General features: G+C 40.4%; 1 protein-coding gene across 1 annotated transcript; it reads left to right on the top strand.

Moving 5' to 3' along the window:
* The first annotated feature begins 7,885 nt into the window (after positions 1–7,885).
* On the top strand, positions 7,886–10,382 carry LOC110112352 (3-oxoacyl-[acyl-carrier-protein] synthase I, chloroplastic). The gene is made up of 7 exons (XM_028695646.1): positions 7,886–8,249; positions 8,327–8,758; positions 9,080–9,253; positions 9,455–9,568; positions 9,664–9,765; positions 9,853–9,919; positions 10,016–10,382. The coding sequence occupies exons 1-7, from the start codon at positions 7,917–7,919 to the stop codon at positions 10,081–10,083; spliced, it is 1,290 nt and encodes a 429-aa protein (XP_028551479.1). The 5' UTR covers positions 7,886–7,916; the 3' UTR covers positions 10,084–10,382.
* The last annotated feature ends 524 nt before the right edge of the window (positions 10,383–10,906 follow it).

The following is a 10,906-nucleotide window of genomic DNA, read 5'->3' as shown; positions in this document are numbered from 1 at the left end:
AATAATACATATCTCATTTTTCTCTCAGTCTCCATGTCTTTATACACCTTTGCACTGTTCTCACATAAAAATGAACTAAGAGAAACTCAAATTAACAACCAAGGGAAGCAATCCTTAACAAAAAATAAGAATGAAAACTTGCCGCCCATCTCATATAGCACAACAGCGCCAAATTTGGAGCATTGTGATACTCAACTGTCTGTCTCTAGTTTGCCTGATCTATTTGCGCAAAGCTTGGGTACAAAGAGTTGCACTGTTGAACCAAAAAAAAATCAGATGAAAAGCACCCAAACCCAACTAAAAAGAGAACCCCTTACAACCCCTTGTGAGCACAACAAACTAAATTGAAATTCAAAATAATAGTACAATCCAATTAATCAACAAAATCAGATTCCACATAGAACTATAACAATTTCATAACAAATTTTAAAGGAGGCAGCAACCATTCTAAAATGAGGTAATTCATGATTCCCTGGACTTCTGCTTTCACAATTCGTGAAGCGAAATTTCAACTGGCTAATATTAGGGGCATTGTTAGAGTTTGTGCATGCTCTTTGGACCACAGGTAATAATACGAGTTACATGAAATAACAAAAACAATATAGATTAAAAAAGATAGCAATCTCGATACCTGCAGGCTTAGCAGTTTATTTATGACGGTTTCAGAGCAAACATACTTTTGGCTGAGTCTCCAAGTCCATTCAGTCTTCTTCCGCATTCAACTTCCTTTGTACCTATCTCTATCTTTCTCTCTCAGCTCTTTAAATTATTCTCTTCTTGTCTTTCGACCCTCTGAACATCTCTCAGAAAGAAAAAGAAGGATAGACAGGAGAGCTATGGCTCTGATGGCCGTGATAAGCACATCTATTATGGCATCAGGAATAAAAGAACACGGTTCGGCGCCATTGATGCCGTACACTGGGTTCGTGCCATTGTTGGGTGGCAACAAGTTGGCATCTTGGACTCTAGGAAGAAGAAGCAACTCTTCTTCTTCTTCTTCTTCTACATGTGAGCTCTCTCTCTCTCTCTCTCTCTCTCTCTCTCCTATTTGTTTTGGCTATGGTCAATGTTAGTGTGCTGAGCTTCTGAACTCTGAAGTTTTGGTTGTCAGTTCTCTATTTTTATTCTGATTTTTCTTAGAAGCTTATGAAAGACTTTCAGATGATCTATCAGGAGATAAAAAAGGTGATAGGGAACTTGGGAAAAGATGTTATCATGGGATTTCTCTTTTTCTTCTTCTCACTTTGTTCTCTGTTTTTCTCTTATTTCTATGAGCTTTGTTTGCTGAAGTAGACAAAACTCTTGGCTTTTTTCTATTATGCAGTATATCTTTGAAGGTTTAGTTTGATCGTCTTTTTCTCTTATTTTATTAACTGTTTATAAAAAATCTATGACAGTGAGTTGCTCAACAGGACGGATGATTTAGTGCCGATCGAGTTCAATAAGTTGCAAGCAAAAATGAGTCAAGTCTCAGATAGTATAGAATCTACTTCGAAATACTAAACTTCAAAAGTTTAATTTTTAAGTATATAATTCATTGCTAAGGCCATCTCCAACCGAACTTCATACCCGTGTTTGACGTCTGCAGCAAAATGCGATCCATTCTCGTATTTGTGAACAGTGTCTTTCCAATATTAACGTCACACAATTAACAATTGCATTTTTTAGTCAAAAAAAAGAAAGGGAGGGGAGAAAGGCTAGCACGTGGAGTTCGGTTGAGAAAGAATATATACGGAATTTTCTTTTTTGATGTTAAGAAAGCGTTCAGTTGGAGATGAATTACTGCATTTGAAGTGTTACTACATTTTAGAGTGCAAAATGAGTTTTTCGGTTGAGATGGTCTAACATAAATTAATGGGAGAAAAATAGAACTAAAAGTCAATTTGGGATAACTTTGTACCAATTTTGCTTTCTATATTATTTTTTTATCACTTTCTCATAATATTTCAAAACATTTTGTTCTATAAATTATTTTTTTTCCATCAGAATATTCTTTTGCCCATAATAAATTCTCAGTCAAGTTTATTACTCTAGGAGTGCCTCTATTAATAAGTATTCGATTCCTCTCTAATGCGGCACAATCTCTTAAATGAGGAGAAAATAATTGTGGATCATGGACGTGTGAGGTTACTTGCTAGTAGGCTCGCCGAGCGATTAGTTACGGCGCCAAGCACCTCCTATGGGGTGGCAGCGGGTAGATACTCTCATTCAAAAAAAAAAAGAAAAAAATGTACCATTTGTAGGATGTCATCTCAGTACTATTAATAACACTACTAGGTTTTAAAAGTGCTAAAGAAGTAAGCCTACCACCACCATTTTATCCCATCTTTAACTCCAACGTGCTTCACTCATTTTCTTTGCTCACAAAAGAAGCCCAATCGACCTATGTCTTTATAAAGGCAAAACCAAGCACCCTTTTTACAATATCGTCACTCGAACAACCAACCTCATGATGTCATGCATGGAGAAATGAACACTAGCGGTGTTTTTTGCTTCAGACTAAATACATTTTAATTTGGAGCATTTATTTCTTTGATTATGAGCATTTATCTTTCAGAAATATATTATATCCCTATAGTTTAATACGATTTTTTCATTGTAATTAGTGCAGTGCAAGTTTCACATATTGTTCAGTGAAGTCATGAACACCTGGGCTCAGGGGCGGATCTACCAAAAATCGGAGGGTGGGTGGCAGTAATTGCCCCATAAAAAAATTTTAAAAAACAAGTTATTATATGATTTTTAATATAATTTGTCCCTCCGCCAGCTATTTTTTAGTCTCTATTACAAGACTTTTTAGGCAATTGCCCCCCTAGAAGTTTTAATATACTATGATCTTTAGTCAATTGCCCATAGCATAATTAAACGCATTATGTAGAGGTGTTATTGTTAGAGAACGATGAACCAAACACAAAAAAAATAGTAAAGAGAATCCAAAAATATCCTGGCAACCAAAATTTGTTAATTATGGTATATCTGTTAGCCACCTGTACATGTGGCACTCTCAGATTGATCCCATGGTTGTCCCATTAGACTAAGCTGTACTTTCTTTAATGCTCTCTGTGTATTTATATCCCTTGTATCCTCTAGACAAATAATGAAATACTTCTTAGTCTTCCTCTATTTCTCTCTGGCTGTTCTGAAATACGTCTCTCATCACTCTACATGGTATCAGACGTCTTGGTTCTACTTCCTCTCCTCTCAGGATGACCTCAACTCCCGCAATGGCGGCCTCCACAGAAACCACCTCCTCACCAATTCAGGCGGACAACTTCAACTCTGATGGCGCCTTCTCATCGCCTCAAATCCCCTCCTCTCATAAGTTCTTGATGAGCAGAGTCAAAAATGTTGTCACCCAAACCCTCATAGCAGAAAATCACTCACTCTGGCGATCTCAAGTGCTCAAACTCTTTCACGCGAACGGCTTCGAAGGATTCTTTGATGGCACCACCATTTGTCCGCCTCCCCTAATCCTATTCGATACCGGACAACAAATTACCAATCCAGCACACTCAACATGGATCTTGATCGATCAAAACCTCGTCGCTGCCCTCTACTCTTTCATCTCTCCAGCAATCCTCCCTTCCGTTCTCTCCGTCGACCACTGCACCGAAATCTGGCATACTCTTGATATCCTACTTCAAATCTTGCACCCGATCAAGAACGAACTACATTTCTTGTCGATGAAAGACAAATCCATGACACAATTCCTCCTCGAACGTCAAATAGAAAGTCGACCCATTAGCTGTCGCCGGGCCACCGGTCGATGTCAAAGACGTCATCCACTACACCCTCAACGGTCTCCCCAATACATATCAAGAATTCAAAATGGCCATTCACACAAATTTCCTATTAGTATGTCTCGACGAGTTCTACCCCCTTCTCTGCAGCGAAGAGCTCAATCTCGCCCACGAAACAACCAAAGAACTCCAATATCTCAACATCACCGAAAATCAAAGGGCTCTCACCGCTACAGACGGATGTCCCAATATCGCGACCGCTCCAACGCTCGCCATCCGAACACCCCAAACACAAACTGTGGAGGCAAGATAAATCGCCCATCCATCATTTGCCAAATATGCGACAAGTTTGGTCACTTGTCCATCAAATGCTGGCATCGCCACGACGACCAGCTGTACAACACCGAACCTACGCCCGCATTATTTACCTCTCCGTCCCAACCTAATCCCTCTGATTGGTTCCTTGACAGTGGTGCTTCCACCCACCTCACATCCAATCCAAATCAACTTCAACAATCTCAAATATACAACAGCTCTAGCCAACTCGTTCTTGGAAACAGTCACTAACTTCCTATCTATACTACGGGTAAAGGTCTCCTTCCCACACCTACAGGTAGCCTCAAACTAATGAATCTCAATCTTGTTCCTAACCTTTCCTTCAACATATTATATGTGCACAAACTAACTCAAGATAATGACTGTGTTATTATGTTTTCCCCTCACGACTACGAAATAAAGGATCGGAAGACCCACCGCCTTCTTCTCACGGGTCCTTCTATTAATGGTCTATACCCCTTCCACATCAAGCACCAATTGGTTCACCAAACAGATCAGCTCGCTCTACTCTCAATCCAACACATTTCAGACCTTTGGCATCGTTGTCTAGGCCATCCTTCTGCTCAAACTTTGGCCATGATCTCTAAGCGCAACAATAACATTCGTACATCTCCTCTTATGTGCAATTCTTGTAAAATTGCAAAAAGCCATATATTACCTACATCGAAATCTCTAACAGTAACTACATCTTATTTTTCTTTAGTTCACTCGAACATCTTGGTCCATTTCCCATTGTATCCAATCAAGGATTTCACTATTTTGTATCTTTCATAGACGACTTTTCCAAATTTACATGGATCTTTCCGATTGCTAAAAAATCTGAAATTTTCACAAAATTTATTGAATTTCAAATATTCATCGACCGCCAATGCAACCGCAAAATTTACACTCTTGGCATCGATAACGACAGTGAATTCATAAACAAAAAATTCAAAACTCACTGTCATTCCACTGGCATAATTCATCAGTCCACCTGCCCTCACTCACCCTCTCAAAACGGCATCGCAAAACGCAAGCACCGACATCTTATCGAAACTGCTCGTACTCTTCTCCTTCAAGCCTCCCTTCCTCCGCACTTTTGGGTCGACACCGTTCTCACCGCGAATCTTCTAATAAACTGTCTACCCTTTCCAAACACTCACTACAAATCGCTCTACGAAATTCTCTACATCAAACAACCCAATTACAATCAATTTAGAGTCTTCGGCTGCCTATGCTATCCGTGGCTCAAACCATATACATCTAACAAACTTTCCCCTCTCTCACACCCATGTGTCTTCCTAGGCTACGCCACATCCCGAAAAGGCTATCGTTGCTTAGATCCGATATCTAACAAAATCTACACATCCTATCACGTAATCTTCAATGAAAATATATTCCCTTATGCCAACCAAGCAACCCAATCCATGCCTCCCAAATCCACACATCCCTCCACACCACCGCTTCTTCTCGTCCCCACAACCAGCATACCATCCTCCTTAACCAATCACCCCACCTCAGCCATCAACAAACACAACACCATTCAGCCAACACACAACTCACAAGCCATCAATCCACCATCTCCTCCCCACAGATCAGACACCCAACACACATCATCCGCACCAACCACCCTCCCCAACTCTAACAACCCACAGCTCATGGCTCATACTCAATCTCAACCCATACTGGGACACCCCATGATCACTCGACTCAAAAGCGGACATTCTAAACCAAAGAAAATATTCGATCTAACTCACATACTAAAAACCAACGAACCAACGACCTACACTAAAGTTGTTAAATCCGAACAATGGCGCACCACAATGTCTCAAGAGTTCCAATCCCTCCAAGCTCAAGGCATCTGGGAACTAGTTCCCCCCAACCAATCTCAGAACGTCCTAGGCTCCAAATGGACATTTCTCATCAAATACAACTCCGTCGCCAAAATGAACGCCCTAGGACTCCGGCTCCAAATGGACATTCCAAATGAACGCCCTAGACCACCACAAAGCTTGTCTAGTGGCTAAAGGGTACAATCAAGAACACGACATAGACTACACCGAAAAGCCTAATCGCCAAAATGCCAACAATACGCATTCTCATCCTTCTAGGTCTCCACCACAACTGGACCATACACCAGCTCGACGTCTCAACAACCTTCCTCCACGGAACTCTATCCGACACAGTCTACAAGCACCACCCACAAGGATTCCAAGATTCAATTCATCCCAAACATGTCTGCCGGCTAAAGAAAGATTTGTACGGTTTGAAACAGTCCCCTCGGAAGTGGTACGCCACCTTATCAAATAACCTGCTCAACTACGGGTTCCAAATAAGCGCTTCCGACCACTCTCTCCTAACCTACAAAATAGGAAACACTCGCATCTACATCCTCATCTACATCGACGACATACTTCTTACAGGTAACTCTCCAACCGAAATCCACAAATTGCTTTCTAACCTACACGACAACTTTCAAATGTGAAATCTTGGACCTCTATCTCAATTCTTGGGCATTCAAGCATATAAAACCACCTCTAACATTCTACTCCATCAGCAAACATACGCTAGAAAAATCATTGAGCGCGCAGGCATGTCACAATCTAAACCGGTCTCCACCTCTATCTCTTGCAAAACCACAACGACAAATAAATCCAATGAACCTTATGCAAACCCTCACCTGTACCGACAAATCATTGGGTCACTCCAGTACCTCACTTTAACAAGACCTGACATCCAATTTGCCGTCCAACAACTCTGCCAACACATGCAAACACCGCTCAAAACCCATCAAGAATCACTCAAACGACTTCTTTGATACATTCAAGGAACCTTACCTACAGGTATTCCTCTAAACCGAACTAACCTCACAATATGTGGCTATGTAGTTGAAGATTGGGCAAGCAATCACCAAGATCAAAAGTCTATCTCTGGCTTCTGCAACTTTCTCGACAACTCCTTGATCTTGTGAAAAGTCAAGAAACAAAATGCAATAGCCCGCTCCTCCACAGAAGCAGAGTACCGAGCCTTGGCCGCCGAAGCCTCCGAAATCCTATGGCTTAGATGCCTCTTAGAAGATTTTCATACACTGCAAGACGCTCCAACAACCTTATACTATGACAATACATCGTCCATAGCCCCTGCCAACAATCCCGTATTCCACGCCCGCACAAAGCACATCGAGGTCGACTGCCACTTCATTAGGGATTGCATCAAGAAAAATAACATCTCTGTTCATCACATCTGCACTACGGATCAACTCGCCGATCTCTTCACAAAAGAACTACCAACACAACGATTCAAGCATATCTCCAGTGAACTCACAGCCACTACGCAGCCATAAGTTTGAGGGGGGCAGTTAGCCACCGGTACACGTGGCACTCTCAGATTGGTCTCATGGTTGTACCGTTAGACTAAGTTGTACTTTCTTTAATTCTCTCTATGTATTTATATCCCTTGTATTCTCTAGAGAAAGAATGAAATACTTCTTAGTTTTCGTCTAATTCTCTCTGGATGTTCCGAAAGCCATCTCTGGCTGTTCCGAAATACGTTTCTCATCACTCTACAATATCTGCTAGGGGGACCGCCAGCATACTGCGAAATCTCTATACTTTTACTTATAAATTTGCCCCCTAAAAATTAAGGCTAGTTCCGCCCCTGCTGGGCTCTTCCGAAATTTGCCCCAAAAAATGAAAGAAAAAAATGGCATGAACACCAACCCTAAATCTGACATCCAAATAAAGGAAAAGAATTAACACAGCCATTCTATTCTGCTTTATTATTTCATGGCACTGATACTATGCTGATAACTCTAGTCCTGAAATTTCTTATTCAGGTGGCAACAACTCCAAGTTCATAGCAATGGCTTTCCCCACCATTATGGCCCCAAAACGAGAGAAAGATCCCAAGAAGAGGATAGTAATAACAGGGATGGGCTTAGTATCAGTATTTGGGACTGACACTGATGAATTCTATAACAAGCTCTTAGAAGGACAAAGTGGCATAAGTTACATAGACCGGTTCGATGCCTCCTCCTTTGCCGTTCAATTTGGAGGCCAAATTCGAAATTTCTCTTCCAACAATTACATTGATGGAAAGAGAGAACGCAGGCTTGATGACTGTTGGAGATACTGCATTGTTGCAGCTCGAAAAGCTCTTGAAGATGCTAAGCTTGGAAATGAAGCCTTAAACTCGGTAAGTATTAGTGCTTCAGCATTTTGTTTGATTGAGCAGAGAAAGCCTTCCACCTGAATAAATATTTCCTTCTTTAGGTGAACAAGTCCAGGGCAGGAGTTCTTATCGGTTCAGGATTGGGAGGCTTGACTGTTTATAGTGATGGAGTAGACGCTTTTACAGGAAAGAGTAATAAGAGAATTACACCTTTCTTTATTCCTTACTCTATAACAAATATGGGCTCAGCATTATTAGCTATAGATACTGGTTTGATGGGACCAAATTACTCCATTTCTACCGCTTGTGCCACAGCAAACTACTGCTTCTGTGCTGCTGCTAATCACATTAGGAGGGGCGAAGCTGATCTCATGGTTACAGGAGGCACTGAGGCACCCATCCTTCCTATTGGAATTGGTGGTTTCATTGCTTGCAGGGCTTTGTCTCAGAGGAATAATCAGCCAGAGAAAGCTTCGAGGCCATGGGATAAAGGCCGCGATGGATTTGTCTTGGGAGAAGGATCTGGTGTTCTGGTAATCTCATTGTTTAGGCAAATTATTAGGTGCGGACACCGGACAGAAAGAATAATCTGAATTTTCTCTGTCAACAGTCAAAGCACATCTATTGTAGCAGCTGCACTTTTACTGTAGACTCTATCTGGATGATTCTCTGTGTCTGGTTTCCACAACTAATAATTTCTCCATTGTTAAACTAGAAAATGCTTGACAAAACTGACATCAACACAACATAAGCAAAATTTGAACACACTTCAAACCAGAGTGAACCATATAGCATCTGAAAGAGTTAATTATCTAACTAATTTGGTGTGATCTTTGTATTTTTCTGTATCAAAGGTCATGGAAAGCTTGGAGCATGCAAGAAGAAGGGGCGCAGTTATAATTGCAGAGTATCTGGGAGGAGCTATAAATTGTGATGCTCATCACATGACCAATCCCCGCTCCGATGGGCTCGGAGTTTCTTCTTGTATAGAAAAGAGTTTAGAGGATGCCGGAGTTTCAGCTGAGGAGGTGCATTAAAACGTTCATATTGCATATGAAATTCTATACAATAGTTTCCTTTAGGATGACTTTGTTACTGCTTCTTAAAACAGTTTTTTAATACAAAAATTATAATTTTTGTACTAAAAAATTGTTTATGAAGCAGTAAGAAAGCTATCCCAAACAAAACCTTAACAAAATTGCTTATGAAATGCGCTCAAAATGATTTAGGTAAATTATATCAATGCTCATGCAACATCAACCATTGCTGGAGATTTAGCTGAGGTAAATGCTATTAAGAAAGTTTTCAAGGAGACTTCAGAAATAAAAATGAATGCTACAAAGGCAAGCTATCTACATATATCAAGCTAGTTTTGTTCAGCTACCAAAGCAAACTTTATAAAGATTATTCAGAGCTTCATATTTCATTTTCTGATTAGTCTCTGATTGGACATTGCCTGGGAGCTTCTGGGGGCCTAGAGGCGATCGCAACCATCAAAGCCATCACCACAGGCTGGCTTCATCCTACTCTTAACCAATATGTATCAGATTCTTAGCTTTAAACCCCAAACACTCCAATTTCATTACAGATTCAGTAAAATTTATTTCATGTGTTGTATGTAATGCAGAACTTGGAGCCTGAGGTGACAATTGACACTGTTGCAAATGTGAAGAAGAGCCATGAAGTACATGTTGGTATGTCTGAGATTTTTTTTTCTTATTCATTCATTAATTTATATGAGAAATTACACAATTCTGATTGCTTAATTATTCGTTTGTTTTTGTGAACAGCTATTTCAAATTCATTCGGCATTGGAGGCCATAATTCGGTGGTCGTTTTTGCTCCATTTAATCCTTAAGAGTAGGATTTTTTTTTTTCCATTCTTAATGGAATGAACAACGTGTAGACTTAGGCTTCGCTTGGAACGGCGAATTATTACGTCCAGTCACCGGCCACCATCCGGATGGTTACAGCAAGGCAAACAAAAGGGGTTTACAGCCACCACTAGACGGTTACTAGCATATGCAAATATTCCTTCCTCATGCGCTATGCAACAGGACAGTACTATACTCTAACAAACCTCTACTGTATTATGTTAGTTTTACTCTATATATACTCCATTGTATTCTCTATTGAGATGATGATGAATACATAGAATACTTCTCTTGCATACTCTGCTTTATTCTTTCTGTAACGTTAACATGGTATCAGAGCAGGTTTTTTTATAAGTCTTTCTACTCTCTATCTTTTTTTCTCTGTTCGATCATGAGCTCTTCTACAGCATCACCGTCTAATGAATCGGCTACACTGGGCAACACTGGCTTGCAAATAGACAATACTCTGATTCCTTTGCAACTTAAATTCTTGATGGAAAATGTCAAGAATATCGTTGCAACTCCACTGACAACTGAGAATCATCCCACCTAGAGATCTCAAGTTCTTAAACTTTTTCGTGCAAATGGTTTTGAAGGATTTTTAGATGGTTCGTCTCTATGTCCAGTTTAAAATATTTCAAATGCTTCTGGAATATCTACTCTTAATCCTCATTACACTACTTGGGTTTTGATCGATCAAAACATAGCGGTTGCATTGTACTCAGTGATTTCACCAGCACTAATTCCATATGTATTGTTGTTGGATCACTATGCGGATATTTGGACAACCATTGGCCGGCGGCTTCA

The sequence above is a fragment of the Dendrobium catenatum genome, unplaced genomic scaffold, assembly GCF_001605985.2.
Source record: "Dendrobium catenatum unplaced genomic scaffold, ASM160598v2 fragScaff_scaffold_665, whole genome shotgun sequence".
NCBI lineage: Eukaryota > Viridiplantae > Streptophyta > Magnoliopsida > Asparagales > Orchidaceae > Dendrobium > Dendrobium catenatum.
This window is presented reverse-complemented; position numbering and strand designations above follow the sequence as displayed.

Excerpts from the sequence above, each read along its gene's own strand:
- LOC110112352 (XM_028695646.1), top strand. The coding sequence starts at position 7,917 with ATGGCTTTCCCCACCATTATGGCCCCAAAACGAGAGAAAGATCCCAAG. Across the intron at positions 9,254-9,454 it reads CCGGAGTTTCAGCTGAGGAG|GTAAATTATATCAATGCTCA; the intron begins GTGCATTAAAAC and ends AAAATGATTTAG. Across the intron at positions 9,766-9,852 it reads ATCCTACTCTTAACCAATAT|AACTTGGAGCCTGAGGTGAC; the intron begins GTATCAGATTCT and ends TATGTAATGCAG.